The sequence below is a fragment of the Zonotrichia leucophrys genome, chromosome 2 (genome assembly GCF_028769735.1).
Source record: "Zonotrichia leucophrys gambelii isolate GWCS_2022_RI chromosome 2, RI_Zleu_2.0, whole genome shotgun sequence".
NCBI classification, from domain to species: domain Eukaryota; kingdom Metazoa; phylum Chordata; class Aves; order Passeriformes; family Passerellidae; genus Zonotrichia; species Zonotrichia leucophrys.
Window position 1 is genome coordinate 111,192,200 of NC_088171.1, and position 22,242 is coordinate 111,214,441.

The window sequence follows — 22,242 nt, forward strand, 5'->3', positions numbered from 1 at the left end:
ATGGGGTGCTTTGAGAAAAATACAAACTGAATTATGGACGGATATATGTAATCAGGGCTCAACAATAAAAATGCAGTCATGCAGTACTTTCCATCAAAATGTAAGTACTTTATAAATTCTAATCAAGCTTTGAGACACAGCTTCCTTATTTTGCAAAGATTGTTTATTATTACTTGTGTTTAATAGCAGCACTGACAGTCAAGGTGACCTTGTCAAGAACCTACACTAAGCAATATAAAACAACCTATCTGTAAAATATAAAATATAACTATCCTTTATAACCAATATAAAAATAACCATCCTTTTCTGCCAGTGTTTCCACTTGCACCAGTAAAACATTTGCAAAGGTGATCAGCCTTTTTTCCTTCTGTTAGCTGTTTCTGTTAACTTATCATTTTAAGGAAGAGAACGTCCATGCAAAGCAGTTCCAATTCCAAGTCAACATCTCAGCACTGACATTACCATTTTTGCCAGTACATTTATCGGCTTTTGGTCAGGAAATTTTAAAAAATCTTATTTTAATGGTGTCACAGTAATATTTTTCATCAAGTGCCTTGTGCTTAGACATTACATGCTTGGGTGTCTAGGCAGTGTTTCCATCCCTGTGCTTTCTTTCCTTGCGGTGTTAAGCACTCATTTGAGATTTACTTCTGAGTGAACCCGGGTATCGGGAAGAATGCATGAGTGACCTTGGCTATAATGAAGGATGCAGCGGCGAAACCCAGGCTGAAAAACTTCGCAGAGAAGGGCAGAGCTCAGATGTCGCTCTTCACACCATACCCTCAAAAATCAGCGCTGCCAACTCAGTCCTTGCCCTGGGCAGAGAAGAGACGGCCCAGTTCACGGCAGCCCCCTCGCCCGCAGCATCCCCAGCTCCGCCTGGGCCTCGGGGCAGCTGGGCAGGGAGGGCAGGAGGGCGGCGGGGCCAACACTGCCGTTTCCTGCCGGGAAATGCCCGCCGGCTCCCGAGGAGCGCTCCCGCACCGCCCGGGACCACCGGGGCCATCAGTCCGCCCCCGGCGCGCGCGCCCCGCGCCCCGCCTTCCCGGGAACCCCGCCCTGCTTCTACGTCACCCCCGCTCTGCCCAATCAGGAGCCGCGGCCCCGGCGGCGCCAAAGCTGCAAAGGGCGGGCGCGGGCCGGGGGTTCCCTCGGCCCCGCCCCCGGTGCTCCCCCGCCACGTGACCGGGGACGCGGCGCCGCGCCGGGGGCGATGCCCGGCGGGAAGGGGAAGGTACCGGCGGCGGGACGGGAGGAGAAGGGGCTCGGCCGGGCCGGTCAATGCTCCCTGGCCGCGCTGGTCAGTGCTCCCGGGCCGCCCCGCAGGGCCGAGCCGTGCCGCTCCCCGCGTCGGCCTTGCCGTGCGCCCCGGCCAGCCGCGCTTCCCGGCTCCGCTGCCAGGGGTGGGGGTGGCTGGTGGTGGTGTTGGTGGCGGCAGAGCAGCAGCAGCAGCCGCCGCCGCCGCGCTGTGCCCTCGCTGCCCGTTCATATCCGCTCCAAGGCGGTGCTTGTGCCGGGGCCCCGCCACGCTGGAGCGCGGGGCGGGAGCGCGGGCCCTTCCCGCGGCGCTGGTGAGCGCGGTTGCGCAACACCGACAGTGAGATCTCGAGCGGCACGGCTGCACCGGGGCAGCGGCGAGCCCGGCCTGCTCACTTGGCCGGCGGGGAAAAGTGCAGGGAGAGTAAAACTTGAGAGGAAAAGAGAATTGTGGGAATTGGCCGGTCCTGTTTTGAGCAGCTTCGCTTCCTTGTCTGGGAGCGGAGGGAGGAGAGGCGCCCCGTGCTGCTTTTCTGTCCGTTTCCTTTGGTAGTTTGCTTGGTGCATTGGATGTTCCCCGCAGAGGGGCCATTGGGATGTGCTGGCTCTGATTGGCCGTGCTTAGGCTAATGTTGATGTACTGCTGAAAGAGGGACTGCAAGTGTTGTTTGACATATAGAGCTGGCAAATTACAGATCTGGTTCCTAAAGAAGTTCATCTATACTGGTGTGCACATTCAACTGCTTTTTAAGTATAAGCCTATTTAAAAGAAATTTTAATGGAAGAAAATGTCAACAGCTTTAAAAATCCTACTAAAAAAAGCTTTAAAATAACCTACTATATTTCACGTAAATTAACCTGTAAATTGACACTACACATGTTTTCTTCTGAAAGGCTTTGCATTCTTGCCTAGTGAGAAAATGCGCACTTAAGTGAAACAGGATTTAAACAACTCTTGTTGCAATGTGGTAACAGCCTGTGATAATAGTAACTCCTTTTGCTGACAAAGATAATGTTCCTTATGAATGAGAACTTATACTGATCAAGGGAAAATAGAGCACTTGCTGGCTATTAATTAAATTTATTAAAAACCCGTGCTAACCTGAGATGTAACAAAAATGTGTGATACTGTTACTGTATCCTAAACATTTTGGATAGCTTAATTTTCTGTAAGCTTTTCTAAAATACTTCTCCTTTAACTGCTTTCATAGATTGCAGATTTCTCTCTTGCTACTTGGCACTAGTTGTTAATGCAAAGTATACTTCAATAATGTTCTTATTCCTGGACAGTTGTTTTTTTCAATGTAAGCATATAGTAATTTAAGTTCTTGTTTAAAAAAGAATAGGTTTAAAATTCCTGTCATTCAAATGGTAATCTTATATATGTTAGTATAAGTCATTGAGGATAGTATTTTATCTAGTGTAGTAAAAATCATGAGCACCGAGAAAGGTTTTGAAAGAATGTTTTAAAAATTTTGGTGTCACACATCAATGGGAAAATTATTTTAAGATTTTAATTTGGTTTTAGTAGTTCTTTACCATGAGAGTAGGAGGAGGTATGGTGTGGCAGGTTATCGTTGCTGTCATTGACTGTGATTGTACAGTATACTTTTTTGTTTCATGAAGGATTACAACTTGATGAGGACTTTTCTTGGGACCACATGTGTTCTTGTGAGTCATCTTTGGAAAACATGGATACTGATTTTCACAGGAGTGAAAAAATAATCTTCATTGGAAAAAAATACAGACCATGACTTTAAGTCTGTAACCTTTATTTGAATGCTCACTTGAGAGTTTACAATGCAAGAATGTTTTCATATTAAATTAGAACTTTTCTTTTTATCTAGGCATTAAAAGCAATAGTTACACTTTTAAGAACTCAGTATCATGAATATGGTGCTTTGCTGAAAATGAGGTTTCTGTTGTCAAATTTGGTTTTATACTGTCTTGAAATTGGAGTTTTGAAGGCCAGCACAAGCTGAAGTGTTTTAGTTGGAGTATTTTTGTGTGAAACTGATGAGAACAAAGGTGAAAGATGAGGATGGCTGTTGGTCAGTGTTGGATATTTGCATACTTTTGCGTGATTGCCCCTGTCAGGTTTGGTTTTTTTGTTTTTTTTTTTTTAGTATGAAAAGTCTCTGGCAAGTAGAGCTGTGATTTTCAGTACTTTTTCATTCTGCTCTGTTCAGGAAGACTGTAACAGTTGTATTTGAATAATTCTGACTGATGTTTAAGTGACACGACTGATTTTTGGATTTGAAGGCCAACCAGCAGTAGGAGCTCATGTAGTGAAATGTTTTATCCCTAGTTTTCTCCTTCAGCTTATGTTGCTTTTTGTGTTAGAGAAGGTCAAAGAAATACCACTTGCATATGAGGTAGAGATTGTTTTGGGTCATGTGTTCCTGGGGGCTCTTCCTGTGGTCTTTGAGGTAGCCCCAAAGCAGTGGGATTGTCTGAAGTGTAAAGGGTGTGTAGTGAGTAGCCTTTGAGCACATGGTCCCAGTGACTTTATACAGAGTGTTTCTGGCTAACAAGTCTTGGGCATAAGTAACCTCACAGATTGGTTGAGTGGAGATGTTCTAACTAGGAACATCTATTTAAAAGTGAAATCCAACACTCCAGCCCCTTATTTGCAGTAGACTGCTGTATAATCATTATGCATTTTCATGGTTTTTTCAGTGTGTGCCTCCCTTTTCCTCACACCTGCACCCATGTAGGCTGACTTACCCCATTACTCCTTTAGTTATTTCCAGTGAGATAAAGGTAAGGTTGCTTGCCATGCCCTTTATGAGGGGGTCTTGGTCCTAATTCCGCTAATGCCAACAGGAGTAACTCAATTTTTTTTCACTCATTTAGAAGGAACCGCTCCATAGACAAAATGCAATGCTTTTGGGAGCAGAGGTCAAAGCAATTTCTATATGAGGTAGCCATCCTAGCCTTCCCCTTTGGAACTCAAAATTTCAGAGTTCATATTTTGGCTTCTGACACCTTACCCAATTTACAAGGTTTTTTGTCTGACTCTGTTTTGTACTAAATTTTGATTTTGTGATGTACATGCAGGTCTACATGCTATAGCTCTTTTGAGCCTGATTCAGTGTGTTGTTTTTTGTTTTTTTTTAAATTCCAGTACCTTGTTTCGAGACACTTCATGCATTCCTTTAATAAATTACACAAGTTTTTTGTGTGCCCCGTTTTTATTTCAGATTAAAAGAAAAGGTTTATTAACCTTGTGACTCAAGATTAAAACAACTCACAATTGTTGCTGCATTTCTTTGGGGGCAGCACAGTCTTTCAGATTAGCTGAATTATAAATATTTACTCCTGAGAATAAGTTTCTTAAAATGTTAGTTTCTCTGTTGCTGTGAAGCAGGCTGGAGCAGAAGCAAAGAGCCTTTAAAAATTGCCCTTTCATGCCAGCAGATGTATTGCTGTGACTGAAGTCCTTGGACACCACCCCTCTGTGCCAAGGTGGCTTTGCAGGGGAAGGGTGACAGTGCTGTCCCCAACATTGGCACTGTTCCCAGCGTGTCTGAAGGCAAAGAGCCAAACAGAGGCCCTGCAGGCTGCTGGCCCTCTCAGTAACTGTGGATTGAAGCTCTAGGGCCAGTTTCTTGAAATCACATCAAATATTTATATGGAGAGATTTAAATTGACAAGGAGTTTGGGATCCGGTAATTTGGCTCTGGAGGTTTTTTTTTGTGGTGGTGTTGTTGTTTCTTTCCCAGTTTTTGAGATGATTTAGAATGTGGGAAATGGTGGCAAGATATTTGTATTAAAAATATGGAACTCAAAGCCACTGCTGTCGGTATCAGCAATCATAAGTCCTTCTCTTTTGTTTTCTTCCAAGTGGAGTCTGCCAGAATTTGCAGTAGCTGAGGAATATCTCATGTAAAAGGTGTATTTCTTCCTTGGTTTGGGACTTTGGGGACTGTTTTCTCAGTGCTTGTAGTGGTTATAAATTTCTGTGTGGTGGTAGCAGAAGCTCTCAGATTTTCTTGAATCTGGGGAGCAAGATGCATGGTGAAACAAAGAGCTAATTTACCAGAACTGTCCACAGTACTGATGGTTCTTCAGGTTGTAATTAAGCTGCCATGGTGTCAAGCAACTGCTGGACTGGTTCCACTGATGCTTGTATCCTTTCTTGTGCTGCTGCACCAGCTGTAGATAACAAGTGCTTCTTCCCAAAGAAGTTTTCTGTCAGTTTAGTTAATCATTGCTGTGTCTGCACACAGAGTCTGGTGAATGCAAAGTGCTGGGAAAGGAGAAGGGGAAGAGGGGACTCCAGTTGTTTCTGGTTTGTCAAGGATCCACCTGCCCTGAGACAGCTCTCTAGTGCTGCTCTGAAAACCTGAGCAGCCTGGCTTTAGTCAGGCCAAGGAAGTGCAGGGTTAAATAAAACTCTTGTGCTGTTAAGTCATCAATTATGAAAAGTCTCCTTGCCTGTCACAGCCATGACTGTCTAGTGCATTGAATTTCAGTTGTTTAAAAGTCACTTCCAATGCAACTTCAGATTGGACACTAAATAGAAGTGTAACCATCTAAGCATAAGCATAGCTATTTGTTCTACTCAGTTTGCTTTTTTAGCCTTGTCACCTGTCTGCACATCCTTTCTATTTGCATCCTAACCCATCTTACTTAGGGAGAGGGAGTTAACACATAGCCTTTATCCTGCTGATTTTTATATGGTGTCCCCTTCCCAAATCTTGGCAATTGTGCAGCAGTGGCTGTGTGTCAGCTGCCACGTTCTGCTGTTCATCCCCTGCCTCTTGTCACACTCTTTCTTTCCTGTGTTGGTATTGGACAGCACTGAGAAATTGAGGTTTGCTGCCTGTCAGCAAATGTCATGATATTAAGAATAGCATGAATGAGAAGCTTAACAGAGAGTAACTCCCTAGCTCTGTGTTTATTAAGCTTGCTAACAATAGAAGTATATTACAAAGCCTGTTTCATGCAACTCTTTGTGCATGCAATTATGTGCACTTATTTTCACTTATTTGCAACCATCTCTGCTTTTAACTGACCATCAGAAGTGCTGTCCTGTAAATCTGCTTGCAAGCTGTGGTGCTGCTGTTGGCACAGACGTGTATTCCTCAAAACTGCAGCATCCCATTCAAGAAATAAGCTTTCGATGAACTGTATTTGATACTGTAAGTCTTTGCAAAATATAGCTTGCAAAATCTTCTAGAAGCTACAAAACACCAGGCATGTAAGCAAGACTCTGACTAAGGTTAAAAGCAACACTGACAAAGGTTAAAAACTTTCAGAAGCACTTGCCAAGAGGACAGCCCAATGCAGAGGTTCCTGTCTAAGCACTGTGGAAATTGAGGCTTGGGCCAGCATCTTCACTGGGAGGCAAGCAGCATTTAAATTCTCTGTGTCATAATGTTAACCTTCCTTGATAAACTGCTGTAGTCTGCTTACCTGACATCATGTCCTTACCAAAGCACTGTTGATTCCAGATTTAATGCCACTTCAGATTCAAGATTGTACCTTTCATGTCTGTGGGAGTACTTATGGGGACAGTTTGTCTTTGGTGATAATGAGTAGGTGCTTTGAGGTGTAAATAGCCCCAGCAGTTTTAGAAGAGGCTCGAGGGTCAGTTATCATCAGTGCAAGCTGCAAAGTGTATTTGTTTTGCTCTGTCTTCTTACCGTGCACAGTAGGACTGTGTGACTGGAAGGGTGAAGTAAGATGCTGCTCAGTGTAGGGTTTTGGGAACTGCTTGTTTCATTCTCAAGAGCACTGAAAAAAACCCTATGGAAAGCAAATATGCATTGCCATTTGCAAAAAGTGCCAAATGCCTGTGCTCTCCAGCATATGGTGTGATTCTTGGGTCTGTGCAGGGCCAGGAGTTGGGCTTCTGTGATGCTTGTGGGTCCCTTCCAACTCAGAATATTTATTCTATGATTCCACTCTCTGTTCTTTTGTTGTGCATATGTTTGACATGTATGTTACAGTCCTGATTGACCAGCCTGGCAGAAAATGTTTGTGCTGATGAACTTAACTTTGGAGTAATAATTATTTATACATAGGAACTGGAGTTGCTTGAGAGAAGGCATATCAGAAGAAGACAAATATAGTTAGATGATACAGTCAGTGCTTTCTAAGATAAATTTCACTAGCACAGTAGGATAAGATGATTATCGTGTTCAAGTTCAATTTGTATGTGTAAACTGGTGTTGAATCTGAGAGAGCTTTGGATGTGATAACAGGCAATTCTCTCATCTTCAGCTATTTTCAGATGTTACAATCTGTTGCATGAAATTAGCACTGATGCTAATCCTGTTTTGTGACTTATCTAATGCTCCAAATGACTTCTGGCATCCCTTGTAAGAGAAGGGCAACATTTTTGGTGGGGAAATGGTTGTGGAAATAAGTGTAATTCTTACAGCTGAAAGAGCCTGGAGTGTTTTTTTTTTTCTTGGTTGATTAGTTATTTTTAATGGTGAACTGTATAGTGATACCTTGTGTGACCTCCTGCATAAACAAAATTAAAGCACAGTAAATATGACTTTGAAGGCATTATTTAGTTAAAGTGTATTTTAGTGAGCTGTTCCTGTGTAACATAATATTTTCAGCTTTGCTGAGCAGCTATCAGGTATTATGGGAAGTAACTTAGACCAACAGAAAGTGTATTTATCAAAAACTTAATTTACCCCTGACCTTGGTGATGGTGTTTGCAAGCATAAAAGATGCTTGCAAATGTTTGAGATTTTTTTCCTGAGCTCATTAAAAATTGGAATTTTTTTGTAAACATTCAGAAAATACTAGTGGCAATCTAGAGTAAGTAAATTTAACTTGAAATTGATTATCTCTACCCTGTGTTTTTAATGGGTTTGTTTTTCCTTTCTCTAGCGGAAGAGACTTTGGAATGCAGAACGCACACCATTCCCTGATGAGACACCCCTAGGTCTGAAAAAATCAAATCTCAGGACATCAGTGTCTGCCTCTTCGATTTCCAATGCGTGGCTTAGGTGTGGGGATGGTTTTGAGAGCACTTCAGTGCTGGAGGTAAAATGTTGCCTTAGTGGTGTAACAAAGAGATGCAAACTGACAGTGAATTTCCATGCTCGAGTGGATAATAAGATGTTGCCTTTTCTTTTGGTGTTGTTTCCAAACTAACAGCATGTTGTTGCAACTGTCAAAATAGACAGAAAATGGAAAGCACAGTTACATAAGGACATTGTCTTAACTTGTTAGTGTAACTTGGGGAGCATATGTTCATATGTTGTGTTCTAGATAGCACTCATCACTTGGAAAAATTCAGTAATATACTGAAGGATGCAAAAGTAATTTTACATTTGAGATGGAGTGCTACATTTCCTAAAAAATATGGAACAAAAATGCCGTAGTTTGCATTTGAAGAGGTTTTGCTGGACCTAAATAGTGTGTTTGTAATAGTGAATTAAGTGTGGAAAATCCTGCTCGATCAGCCAGATCTGAATGAAAAGTATTTTGTGCTGACCCAAGCTGCTTTTCTGTTTCTTTTTCTGGTACTGTGCAGTCACAGTGTTGCATATCTTATGGGATATAGTAAAATCAGAGACAGGGCAACCAAGAGATTTTCTGTAACTTTTCAAGAGGACACATGCTTTATCAAGCATGTTGTTACTGCCCACTTTTAACATTTTAGTGCTGAAAATACTGGCACCTGTTCTTCTCAAGGTCACATGTGATTTCTGTCATAGTCATAGAAAGTTTGTATTTTCCAAATCTATGAAAATTCAGATTTTATGTTACTATTCTCATGCTTTAATACTTCATTATATTACAGTCTTGTAAGAGATTTTAAATTTAATTTGAAATCGGTCTGCTAAGCTTTGGTAGGTGAGTAACAACAGCTTTGAATATATTGATACATGTTGAAATTATTTTCCTAGTGATTAAATCTCTGTCTCTTTTTAATATAGTCCCAGAGGCCTTCTAATAAGAAATCCAGGATTAAGAAGCGTCTTGGACCACTGTTAACATCTGCTGAAAGTGCATCTAGTATGTTTTGATTATTTCATGTTAACATTGTCAGACTATTGTTACTTTATTTTGTTCTGTATTGGGTAGAAGTTGGCTCAAAGTACTGGTTGCTTTCTTCTTCTCTTACTGTAATTAGAAGCTAATTTTGATAATACCCACAGTCTCTCACTGTTGTGGTGGGGCTCATCCATTCACCCATAGTACCAGAAATTCATTCTGCAAAGCTGCAGGCACTCAACTATTGCTTTTGGAAAGGTGATACAAGCGTCACTAATGCTGTAAATGGTGTGTATTATTAAAGGGATGGGATATTTAAATGCTCCACATTTTATTAGGAGGGAATGAAAAATAGCCCTTAGCTGTATAGATTGAAAGTGAGATTATTCTGTCATCTTCTAGACAGACAAGCAGGCATGAGAGCACACATATTTTGTAAATATGAGCAATAGGTAGAAAAACAGAGTTTTATCAATCTCCTGCTTTTACAATCTTCTGTATGCCCCCAAGTTGCTTAATATTGGCATTAAAGAAAAGAACTCTAGTCAGAATAAAGAGGAGGAGGACTTACTGACTCTTTCTAGTTCTTTCCTTTTTTTTTGAGCCCAGAGGAAAGGAAAGAAAGAGTGTGGTATTTTTCAGGTTCTATTTCTGCTTGCTCCAGCAGCTGTGCTGCTTCTGTTGGATGTAAGTAGGTGACCTACTGGGCATTTTTTTTTTACCTTTTGGGTTCTAGCTTTTCTGGATTTCTAAGAAGAACCTCTCTGTGTTGCAGGAGGAGATGTGGTGGTATTTTACTCTTCTGGGCCCTTCTGCCAAATTCCAAACCCCCAGTAGTTATCTAAATTCCCATTTACTTAAAACGTTTTAGTAGTGGTAGGAAGTGGAGAATTCTGCCTTCCTAGTTCTGTATGCTCCATGCTAAGCATAAATCCTTTTCTCCTTGATTTTATGATTAAAAATAATGCAGAAAGGTATTTTGAATTAAAATGTCTTACTTCAAAAATGCACCAGCTTCTCTTTGCCACACCTAAGAAGTTTTGGTTTTTTCCTGAAAAAACTGAACAGTAATCTCTACTGATGGAATACTTTTATTCCTTTGTTACACGTTGGATGAAGTCAGAGAGCTCCCAAACCCAGAATTCTAAGGACAGTCTTGCTTGAAAGCACTCAGCATTTTACAAGGGTACATGTGGGGGAGTGGAGGAGTGTTAGGCCTGTGTGTAGGGGGACTAAATGTCAGACAGTCATGACTTGTCCTCACACTGCTGAAGGACACAGTTGTAGCCTCATTGTATAAAATGAAGTGTTTGCATTTATTGTGGAGAACTAAACTGAAAATAATGTGTACATGAATAAAAAATACATGTGAGTTAATGCTTCAGTATTAATCTCTGATGCCTAGTAACAGATTTTATAATTTTGCCCTTTAAAAATAGTACAGTTTAATTTTTAATACTTTTAAATTTAACAAAGCTGCATTTCTGTAACAGTCTAACATTTTGAAATGCTTTTTCCTAGAAGCTGCTGCTGCTGAAAGTGCTAAGGAAGCTGAGGACATAACATGGACCTCTAGTGGCAGTGATTTTTCAGATGATGGAAATAAAACATTGATTCCAAGGTTGGACAGCAAAAAATGTGACACTTCCAAAACGGAGGAATTGCCTAGCAGTTGTGATTTATTGTTAGAAGACAGAATTAGTGAAGGTAAGTTCAAGTGCAAGACTTAACAAGAAACCTTCTGTCAATTTCAGGTGCTGTAATGAAAATATTCTTGAGGTCATTCTGACAAAATGACATGATCCATTCCTAATTTGGTTAGATCAGCTGAAGGGGTTTTTGTTTTCTTGGGTTTTTTTCATAAATTTCATATGGATATAGAGTAAGCTTTTAGCATAAATTATGTACGAGAACTTTGAACCTTTGAGTAAAGGAACACAGTTTTCTGCATCTACTGACTAGATATGGCAGGCTTTGCAGCTGCAGATAGCATCATCTTGTGTGCCATCTATTTTCATTTCAGAACACAGTATTCCTTGCTTCCCTGTTAGCTGCACCATGCTCCAGGCATCTGTACATATCCATGGAACTGCGGCAATACCTTCTGTACTTGGCAATGCTACTGTAATCTAAATACTAGTTCCTACTTTTACCTTTCAGACTCTGAAGGCACCCAGACAAACACACAGCTATAGTGCTGCCTCCTTTTACACACACAAATGCATTTCTGTTTCTGACTTATGAGGAAGCTTCATCAGAAATTTTAAACACAGACATCAGCAACCAAGTAGAGCAAAGAGGTTTCATTTGAAGCTGTGTGACAATAGAATAAATTCCTTGATGAAATACAAGGCAATCCATTTTATCTTGTCACACTGAAGTACTGCCACTCAAAGTGAACTTGAAAGGGAACATCTCTAAAAAATACTTTTTCCCTACTTTCCCTTCCCCACACCTACAACTGTACCTATATGTGCGCACACACATAGAGGCACCCTGGGTACAATGCTAAAATTAGTGTATATCATGGTTACTTCAAAAAACATTAACATTACAGTTCTTTTACTGCCCACTGCTTTCAGGATATTTTGGGTTTAGAAGAAAAACATGAGAATTATTAGATTTTCTTAGTAACCTTCAAGCAGATATGTAACACATCAGGGTTTCTTCAATTACACAGAGAAACCAAATTTTGCTATCTTATAAGCATAAAAATATTCCTGTATATTGTCTCTTAAAAAAAAAAGGAAGATTAAAGCCTGCATGATATACTTGCAGGGGACAAATAAATTATATTAATGGTAGGTTAGAAAAATTCCTATTCAGCAACAGATTGCAGTTTAGAAAATGAACAGTCTTTCCTTTTCAAAAAGAAGAAAATTACTAGGAATTACAAAAGATAGTCATCAGATATGCCAATGACTGGCATATATAGATGAAAGGAAGAAGATTTTCCTTTTTGTTTTAAACCTAAGGAGCACATTTCACCAGTGTCACACATGAAACAAAAAGTCATCAATCAGTCAATCTATTTGCTCAGCTCACAGCAACATTTGAATGCTTTCCCAGCCATCCAGGATCCAGTCTAACTGTAATATTTCAGATCTAGCTGAAGTACTACAAAGTTAACCTAACTTATTTTACATTGTAAAGACTTCCTTACAAGTTCTAATGCAACTTATACATTATCCCAGTTAACACTTCTACAATAGAGCATATAAAATTTTTCTGTCTTCAGCTGCACTTTTTCATCAATTTCTCTCCCTTCTGTCATTTCCTGGTCCATGAATTTGAAAGGACATTCTAAGTAAGAAATAAACCCATGGCTGTTCACATAGTGCAGCTAACAGGGAAGCAAGGAATACTGCGTTCTGAAATGAAAATAGATGGCACACAAGATGATGCTATCTTGTGTTAGTGTTAGAAATATGGCATTTGCAAAAGCAAAAAAAACAACTCTCCCAAAAAGCTTTCATCTCTTTTCCTTTGAACATGCTCATTAATGCAAAACACATTGAAATTATCTCTCTTAGTACCTTGTGGCATTTGGACCTAAAGGATTGTGAGGGTGTTACTGCAGCTCAGGTCTTCATGCCCTTCAGTAGATCCTTGGAGTTACAAATGGACTTTTGGAGTTGCATTAAATACCACATGGTGGAAAAATGTTCTGCATTTCTGTCTGCATCTCTTTGTTTATTGCCATTGCATTGTGGGTTTGTTTGGGGCTTTTTTAAATTGTTGGCTTTTTACCTCCATCTTTTCTTATTCCTGTTTCTAGTAATTTGTCCTCAACAGTTCTCTCTTTGATGTGCTTAGAGATTCGATTTGCAAACCTGTATATTTAGGCTTGGTGTTCTAGGAGGTGACTATTTCAACTAACTTTTTCATTCCTCTGTGAGGGTTGCCACTAATAGCAGATGTTAGTTAACATTGTTTAAGGCATTTACTTAAAACAGTCAATTCTGAACAAGTACACATGGAAAATCCAATGCAGCTGGGCAAAAAAATACCCTAACTAAACCATGGAAAAATGAATAACAACTACACTAAAGAGAACACCCTACATACCTGTGCAGTTAAATGTACCACCTCTTTGCAGATGGTACTTTGAAATATTTTTCTTTATATGTATGTAATTTTTATCCTTCCTCACATAACACTTTTGGCTAGTAGGATTTAGATTTTGTGAGACACAAAATGCTTAAACATAAACATCAGTTGAACATAAGTAAAAAATAATGTTGCAATTCTTCCCCAAGTTCAGGATAGCTGTAGTGTTACTCTGACTTTGTGCTTATGATAGATGGTGATAAAGAAAAACTCTTTTTACCAATCTTCTGTTTTAGATGAATTGAAGCTTATTGACTGGGAGAAGGATACTGATTCCACCGATCAGTGCGATGGGTCAGAAAAAGAGGACAGCTCAGTAGAGATATCAGACTCGGACTCTTGCACAAATACTAATTCTCTGCCTGTCAAAGAGGAGAATGATGAGCTTTGTAAGGTGAGAAACTGTTCCAAGTTTAAGAAAAAACCTGCTGCTATAATTATGGAATGTATTCATATTTGTTTGCATTTGAATTGGGGCAGTGTGAGGATTTTGCTGACCTTATCTTTTCAGAATGAATTCTGTAAGCAAGAATTTCAAGGCATTTTCTTTGCCAAACCTCAGAACCAAGCAGTGCCCCTCACACTGAGCTTGGCAGTGTGGTCACTGAATTAGAGGATGGCTAAGGTGGGAAGGCATCTCTGGAGAGTACCTAGTTAAACCCCTCTGCTCACATCTGGGCAGCTGAAGCTGGCTGTTCAGGACTGTCAGGTTTTGTTTTGAGTATTTCCAAGAGCAGAAACTCCGCAACTTCTGTGGGCAACGTGTGCCAGTGCTTGGTCACCTTTGCCATGAAGCAATTTGTTCTTCTATTAACATTGAATTTCTTGTATGTCAGTGTGTGTGCAAAAAGTCATCAAGTGGGTGGGTTTCTCACCAGAGATGATCATCTGGACTCTATAAGTCCCTGGCTGCTTGTGACAAATTGGTGCCCAAATTCCCTGTAGTGTGCTGGGTGAGAGACCATTTCCTATTTCTCTTTAGTACCTTGAGACTGTGACTCTCTAAAAACCCAGGTGTTGGGAATAGAGCATGGTGAGGTAAAGGACTATGTGCAGGACTCCCTCTTCAGTGATGAGGATTGCAGAGCTCCAGGAAGGGAAAGCAGTGAGAACGGAATATTACTGGCTAAGATATGGTAGCTATTTTTTTTTAACTGCAGAGAATGTAAGTTTATTTCTAAAGAAGCATTCTGTGTCAACTGTAGATGTTTATTTAGTATCTTACAGTGAACTGACCTGCGTGAAAAGACTTGAGATGTGATGGTACCCTAGGCTGAAGTAACATTTGAAATGTGCTTACTCAGGGTCACTGTCCCTGGAAGTGTTCAAGCAAAGACTGGATGTGGCACTTAGTGCCGTGGTCTGGTTGACGTGGTGATGGTGTTTGTTCAGAGGTCGGATTCAGTGATCTCAGAGTCTTTTCCAACCTAAGTGACCCTGTCGCTCTGATTTACCCTCTCTCGGGTGCCGGGGGCTGGTGCTGCACCAGGGAGCCCCGCGCCGGCAGCGCTCCCCGGAGCGTGGCGGGGAAGGCCCAGGCGGGGCGGGCAGAGCGGAGGGGCCGGGCTGTGACCTCCGGAGGGGCAGCCGAGGGAAGGGGAAGGGGTAGCGCTGGCCTGGCAGCCGGGGAACATCGGCCCGAGAAGGTGCGGCTGTGGGAGCGGATCCGCCGGGGATCGGTGCTGGAGCAGCCCGGCAGAGGGCGCCGCAGGCCCGGGAACCTCAGCTGGCGGGGCCAGGGACCGGGCTGTCAGCGGAGCGGATTAAAGCCTTATTGAAACTCGTTTATGTCTCGATTCTGTATTAAAATGCTCGCGAGTGAGTGTGACAGGGAGTCCTGCTCACACAGGAGGGAGAACAGGCTCCAGTTCGCCAGGAATCAGCCCCATGGCAGGGAGCTGCTGCCTTGCTTGGGCGCAGGGTGGGACAGCGGCTCTGCCTGTGGCCCCTCACCACAAGAAGGACATTGAGGGGCTGGGGCGAGTCCAGGGAAGGGCAGCGGAGCTGGGGAAGGGTCTGGAGCACAGGTGTGATGAGGAGTGGCTGAGAGAGCAGGGGATGTTCAGTGTGGAGAACAGGAGGCTCAGTGGAGACCTCATCACTCTCTACAACCCCCTAAAAAGAGGCTGTAGCCAGGTGGGGTTGGAGTCTTCTCCCAGGGGACAAGTGAGGGGACAAAAGGAATTGGCCTCAAGCTGTGCCAAGGGAGGCTCAGGTTGACACCAGGAAGAATTTATGCACAGAAAGAGTGATCAGACATTGGAAGGAGCTGCCCAGGAAGGTGATGGAGTCACCATCCCTGAAGGTGTTTAAGGAAAAACTGGATGTGGCACTTAGTGCCATGGTCTAATTGAACGTGGTGTTTGGTCATAGGTTGGACTCGGTGATCTTGGAGTCTTGGAGTCCTTTCCAACCTAATTGATTCTGTGAAGCCGTGAGTCTGGCTGTGGTGACACGTGTGACCTGGCACTCATCAGGCTCTCATGGGTGTCAGTCCCACTCTAGCATCTGTAGCTCGAGTTCAGCAAGGGTTAGTCAAGTGTTTTCAAGTTTTGAAGAACTTATTTTATATAGCCTAAATCCCAGGCTGCAGCATCAGAAGAGGCTGCATGGCCTGGATAAAGCTGTGAAAACAGAATTGAGATTTATGCCAGTGGTAAAAGTTGTCATGTTTTTATTACACCAGCATGACTTAACTCAGTGTACATGGAAAGTTGGATAAGCATTATGAGACACGTTCATGTTAACGATGCTCATGAGAGGGTTTTTTGGGATGCAACCATACTGTAATAAAAACTTTTAAAATCTAACCGGAATAGTTATGCTAGTACAAAAGATGTGGGTACGTTGGGAAATTGAGATTGTCCCTACAGATTTCTTCTTCCCCCATCCCAGCTGGAGTGGCACACTGCGAATTTTGCTGGGTGGTCACCCTCAGCAGAAAACTTTCTTCTGGGAATTCAGTGTATGCAGGAGGGTAAATCCCCAGTGATTGCTCTGCCTGCTGCAGTCTTTGTTTTGCTTTACTTGGGATATGCTGTTTTCCAAGGAAAAAACTGCAGGCAAGCGAGAGGTTTCCAAGACAGAATAGAAAAACACTGTTCTCTATAGGAGGTCATTTGCTGTATGAGTATTCTTTAAAAAGGCCTGTTAATTTTGTGGCCTAGTTCATGGTGAGGGAAGGGAAAAAAAAGCCAAATGTTGATATATCATCATTTTTGTGGTATTTACTAAATATCTAGAATCTAATGGAGTGTGTGGATAATCAAAAGACCATGAAATTTCTTTTACGCCACTTCAAAATATGCCAAATACCAAGAGGTTCTGGAGGTTTAGGATTACTGCCAAAATATCTTTATGGTAGTATTTACTCTTGGTAGGAGTGTATTATGTTTCTACTGGGAAATTTCTTCCCCTACTCCTTTATATACTAATATATCTAATTTTGAAATTACTTCTGTTCAGTGATATTAACTGCATAGAAAAGCTTCACATATTGTTTTGGTTGGAAGATAAGACTCTTGCTTATCTCTAGGCTGTAAAGCTGCAGTCACGACTCAGTTTATGTTCCAAGTCCCTGTGCTGTGTCTTTCCTATCAACTATCCACTTCTGATGTGTAAAGCTGCTTGATAGAGGATAATGAGGAAGGCAAGTTGAAGCTGGTCTTGTGGTAACAGCTAATTTTTGTCTTTAGAATTTTTGAAAGAAGCATGCGCAAGATATGACAAGACCATGCTTTACTTTCCTTTAACTATTTTTAGGGGATGAAGGAATTATTTTATGTTAGCTTTCATTTGACCTGTAAGTGGTCGAATTTTTGCTCAAGATGATGCAGGACAAAGATCTGACAAGATGACCTCAGATGGTTCTATTGTTACAGTTCCTTCAGTTCTAGTTACCAGTGGTGGATACCTAGGGGAACTTTTTTCTTGGAGAACATGGTACTAAAATAAAGATTAACCATTAATGTTAGTTTTTCAGCACACATGTTTTCCAAAAGAGTGCCATGTAATCACTTCAAAACTTAAAAACTCCCTATTTTTATGCACTGGTAGTGACTACTTTTTGCCAAACTTGTCTAGAGACTTTTTGTCTTGTGAGCTAAGTTCCATATTTTGTAGGAACTGCTTATCTATTAATTATTTTAAACTTATATAAATGCTAGGAATTAAATAAAAATGTGTGCTCCTGTGGGTAAATTCCTCTCTCCTTCTACACTACCTCTGAACCTGGGAACTTTCTCTGGCTCTGTGCACCGAGTGGCATCATCTTCCCTACTTGAACCCTTCCTCAAAACACTTAATCCCTTAAAGTAGGCCAGCGTTTGTATGGAGCATATAATTTTGGTATCTTACAAGAGTATGGCCTTTCCTTTGTGCCCTTTCTGGTAAATCCACTTTATCAGTTTCTGATGGGTATACCCAGATTTGCTTGCTTTACATGGGGAGCAAGTAAGGTTTATCCCAGAATGGTGTGAGGAATTAGTCTTATGTACTTGCTATGTAGCATAAATGAAGCTTAACTGGTTACAGCAGATCCTCTTTATTTGCACAGCACACTAATGAGTGCAGTAGACACTTTTCTGCTGATCTTAACTTCTGGTTTGGGTGAAAATTTATCAAAAAGTGACATGGTTAAGAGCTTGTTCCCTTTGAATCTTAGAACCATAGAATGGTTTGGCTTGGAAGGAAAGTTAAAGATCATCCAGTTTCAAGCCCCTGACATAGCCATCACCTTTCACTAGATCAGGTTGCTCAAAGTTCCATCCAACCTGGCCTTGAACACTTTCAGAGCTGGTACACCCACAACTTCTCTAGGCAACTTTTTCCCGTGTCTCACCACCTTCACAGGAAAGATTTTCTCCCTAATATCTAAACTAAAGGTGCCCTGATTCAATTTAAAGCCATTCCCCCTTGCCCTATTGCTACAAGACCTTGTAAGAACTCCTTCTCCAGCTCTCTCATAAGCACCTGGTAGGGACTGGAATACACAGAGAGTGGTAATATCCCCAAACTATTATGCTGAATGAGAACAGACAACTGAAAAAATTTGCCATGTGTTATATGTTTCAAAACTCTTTAATAAATCCCTGCCATATTCTCAGCTCTCTATTGTGCTGCAGTCTGTGTACCCTGACAGTGGATGAGCTGATGTGATGCTGAATAATGTGCAAAAACTATTTTAATGTTGTGCAAAAGGTTTATTTTGGGATTTTCCCTGAGTGAAGAACTCATTATTTTAAAAGTCCTTCCTGAATGGATATATGCCTGTGTCTCTTACCTGAGACCTTCTGATCTTTCAAATTAAGGTTCATTTGGTTGTTTCGTTTGTGGATTTATTAGTCTTTACCTGGCTCTTAAAAAAAAGCCCTCAAAACAAATTCTGTGCTTCTATAGCATTACATTGGAGGGGATTCAACACACTTAATGAAATTCTGAAGAGGTCACTTAAAAGATGAGCAGGCCGAGGTTTGCTGTTATTTCTGGACTTGCTTTTGTGTCCTGGCTTTCTGGATCCATTATAATGGTAATTATAACTAACATTGCTAATTAGAATTGAGTCTAGAACTATGGTTGTGTAACAGAATTTAAAGCAGGTTATCTCAAGGTAGGGAATCATTATTATGGCAAATGGAATTTGTGTCATCCTGTCAGACTGATGACTTAACATGGATAAAGGGTGATGATATGACTGTGTTATTGCAAGCACTTACTTTTGTCAGTTTGTTACTGAAGGAAGTGTATATACAAAATACCCACAAACTTCCATCTTTTTTTTTTCTAAATGTAATTTATGGAGTAATTCAGGTTGGAAACAATTTCCAGATTTGTCCAGTTCATCCTGCACAAGACAGTCTCAGATACAAGGTAGACAAGGTTGCTTAGGGCTTTATCTAGCTGTATCCTGGAAACTTGAATGATGAACACAGCATAACCTGTGTGGGCAGCATCCTTCTCCCTTCCCTGTGTCTCTCCTCCTTGTCTTTCCAAAAACAGGAACCTTATATTTCTGGGTAGAACTGGGCTCTTCAGCTTGGGTCTTTTAGGCAAGACCTACAGGTCAGCAGATTGCAAGTCAGTAGTGGCACAGAAACAGACACCTTTTGCATTCATCCCTGCAAAGTGAAAGGAATTATACTTGACAAAAATGAACCTGTGCACCAGCTTATTTCTGCTGCATCCTAGCTGCAGGGATGTCTCTGCATCTTCTGATACAGGAATCAAGCCTTGAAGCTGTTTTCCTTAGTCACAGACAATATTTCCCCTCTCAACTTTGTTTCCATGATTTGGTCAGATTATCAGAATAGGAAACAGGATGTTTCTGGGAGTACTATACCTATTTGTGTTATAACTAGCTTTTTTTTCAGTCTGTAGTTAAACAATGACCCCATTAGCTTTAAAACTGGACGGATGACACTAGTTCAGCTAATACCTAAGTGGCTCAGATATTCCTTGCTTTGATGGTTTAAACCATCTTGGGACCATTTTTCTTCATAATTCTGGGACAAAGGGGTTCAAATGTCAGTGTGGCTGAATTGGTTCCTTATCTTCCTCAGTTATATGAGCGTCTTGATACACATTGTGTGGTTGTTTTGTGTGGTTTTGGCAGTGTCAAAATGCCTGAAGTCTGTGATGCCCATTTTGAAGGAAGCATCTCTGATCACAGTTTTCATACATACAGGTGCTTTTGTAGGTGATTCCACAGTGTCACTGAGGTAGCTATGCTTCTTTGTGCCTAGTTTGTGAAATTCCTGGATGACTTATTAACTAAGCTTAGCAGCGATTTCTGTGTACCTCATCCATGAATCCATGGATTCATGAAATCTGATGGATCACAACACCTATGACAGTGACATAAACAGACTTTAGACCATGCTGCCTTGAGCTGTCATTCTCAGAGTGTATTTTTATGTTGTTTGAAGCACCAGTCTGTTTGTGAATGCTAATCCAACCCCTCTGCTTTGTTTAACTTAAGGCTTCAGTTGAGCCCCGTATTCTTTCTTACACAGCTCTGGACAGCAACAACTTTAAGCACAGCTGACAGCATTGCTGTCTTGGCATCCATGTATTGAATGCCCCTCTCTTTGTGGTCTTCCCACATCCTCCCCAAGTCTGCCTGGTGTTTTAAACAAGATTCAAGAGGCCTGTCCTGCAGCTGCATGTCACACAAGGCATCTGCATTTCCTCAGGTCCAGCACCTCTCTGGGGCATGACTCTTGACAGCACCACAGAGGATCTTTAGGAGTAACAGAGAGCAGCAAAGCAGTATATGCTTGCCCTGTAGGGCCCTGACCTCCATCAAAGGAGCTGAAGCAAAGGAAGAGGGTTTTGTCTGTCTCCTGTTGGCAGATTGCCTGGTGCTGCAGCAGAAGAGGCTACAGGGATGAGCAGAGCATGCACTGCTGGGAGTGCAGTGCTCTCTTTTGAAAGGAGAGAGAGGATAAAGCCAGAGGAATTAACAACATTAATAGAAAGTTAAAGGCTTTTGTCTTGCTGGTTTACTCACCTCTGATGAAGCTTTCTGTTGTTTGCTATTATGGAAAATTTGCTAATAATTTTGTGTTCTGCAAAGGGTCATGGGCACAGTGAGAAAGCTGCTCAGTTTTGATTTGTCTGACTTTGTCTTCCAAACTATCTCAGGAGTCTTCAGGATAAATTGGAGGGGAGAGATCTGAATTTGTTGGAAATTCCTTTTGAAGAAATGGTGGAAGAGAACTTTAATGGGACAGTCTTAATAATTTATCTTTCTTATAAATGTGCTTTCAAAATACTGTAGTTGTGGAAGGAGACCTGAACAGAGTAGATTGGCTAATGGCTTGAATTCTCTGAAAGCCTTTGCTTACATCTTCCTTGTGGGTTGTCACGGTGCTTTAAATATAATTTTATGGTCTTTTAGTGGCTGGTTCTGTCACCCATTTTGTTAGTTCATGGCATCAGGAGAGGGACCTAATTCATTGGGGAAAGTAAAGTTTTCTTTTACTACCAAGGATGTTTGTTGCAACCAGTTGTGGAAAAAAAGCATTGCATGTCATTTCAAGATTCCTAGTGCAGTTGCAGCTTCCATCTTTTCACAAGTGTTTTACTGGTGTTGAGGTTTGCGGCAGCAGTATAAGAAAGGCATGCATATGTCTGTCTCAAAAAAAAAATTGCATATGTAATACTGCTTATAAAATGGCTTTTAAGTGAAAATAAGACACCTAAGTGTCCAAGGTCATCCAATTCCTGGTAGAACAAGTAAAGCATGAAGTGTACCAAAATCATTCAACTATCCTTTTATTTAGTCTTCCCCTTCTAATGAGTTCCTTTTCATTTTTCACCAAAACAGAAAAGTTTCTTTTGTAGTAATGGTTAGTGTGTGGCAGCTCTTTGTAGAATCTACTGCATTGTGAAGTTCTAGTAGTAAATTTAGAATATCATAGAAAACACAGGAAGACCAAAGTTTAGAAAGAATTCTAAACTAACCTCAGGGTTATTAAAAACCCCTGAGGTTTTTCCCAGTGTGTTTCTCTTTAATGGATGATGCTCCTGTCTGTATATCTCTCTTTAATGAATGAAGCTCCTTCTATATCTATATATGGAAGAAGACAGTTATGTGGGGTTTTGTTTTGTGGTTGATTTGGTTTTTTTTTAAGTCATGGCAGTGTATCTTTAGCTTGTAAAGAATGCAGTTTGATGGTAGAGTATTGGGAACATTACTTTTGTTCCTGGCTCCCGTTGCAGTGTGGAAGTGTGTTGGATAGATAAGGGAGGGGCAGAACAAATGGAATAAAACCGAGGCTATGTATAATAGAACTTGAGAAATTTAGAGGTATGAAATGTTGGGTGAGGGCAAGGGGTTGATTTTCTTGGGAACAATAAGAAGGGATGGGAATGGTATGAAAATGTAATGCCTCTGATATCCAGTTT

The 22,242-nt window shown here is 41.2% G+C and overlaps 1 protein-coding gene across 5 annotated transcripts in view; it reads left to right on the forward strand.

Annotated features, from left to right (window-relative positions):
- Positions 1-1,114: 1,114 nt before the first annotated feature.
- Positions 1,115-22,242, forward strand: part of SPIDR (scaffold protein involved in DNA repair) — a 196,367-nt gene continuing 175,239 nt past the window's right edge. For 3 of the 5 annotated variants that reach the window (XR_010439214.1, XM_064706070.1, XM_064706072.1), the window contains exons 1-5: positions 1,185-1,300; positions 8,113-8,268; positions 9,168-9,246; positions 10,747-10,932; positions 13,572-13,729. Coding sequence is in view for 4 of the 5 variants with exons in the window: in XM_064706070.1 (XP_064562140.1) it covers positions 1,214-1,300; positions 8,113-8,268; positions 9,168-9,246; positions 10,747-10,932; positions 13,572-13,729 (666 nt within the window). In the remaining variant the exon portion in view is untranslated. Of the gene's footprint in view, positions 1,301-8,112; positions 8,269-9,167; positions 9,247-10,746; positions 10,933-13,571; positions 13,730-22,242 lie in introns of all 5 variants that reach the window. The other 2 variants (XM_064706073.1, XM_064706071.1) reach the window with 2 other exon arrangements.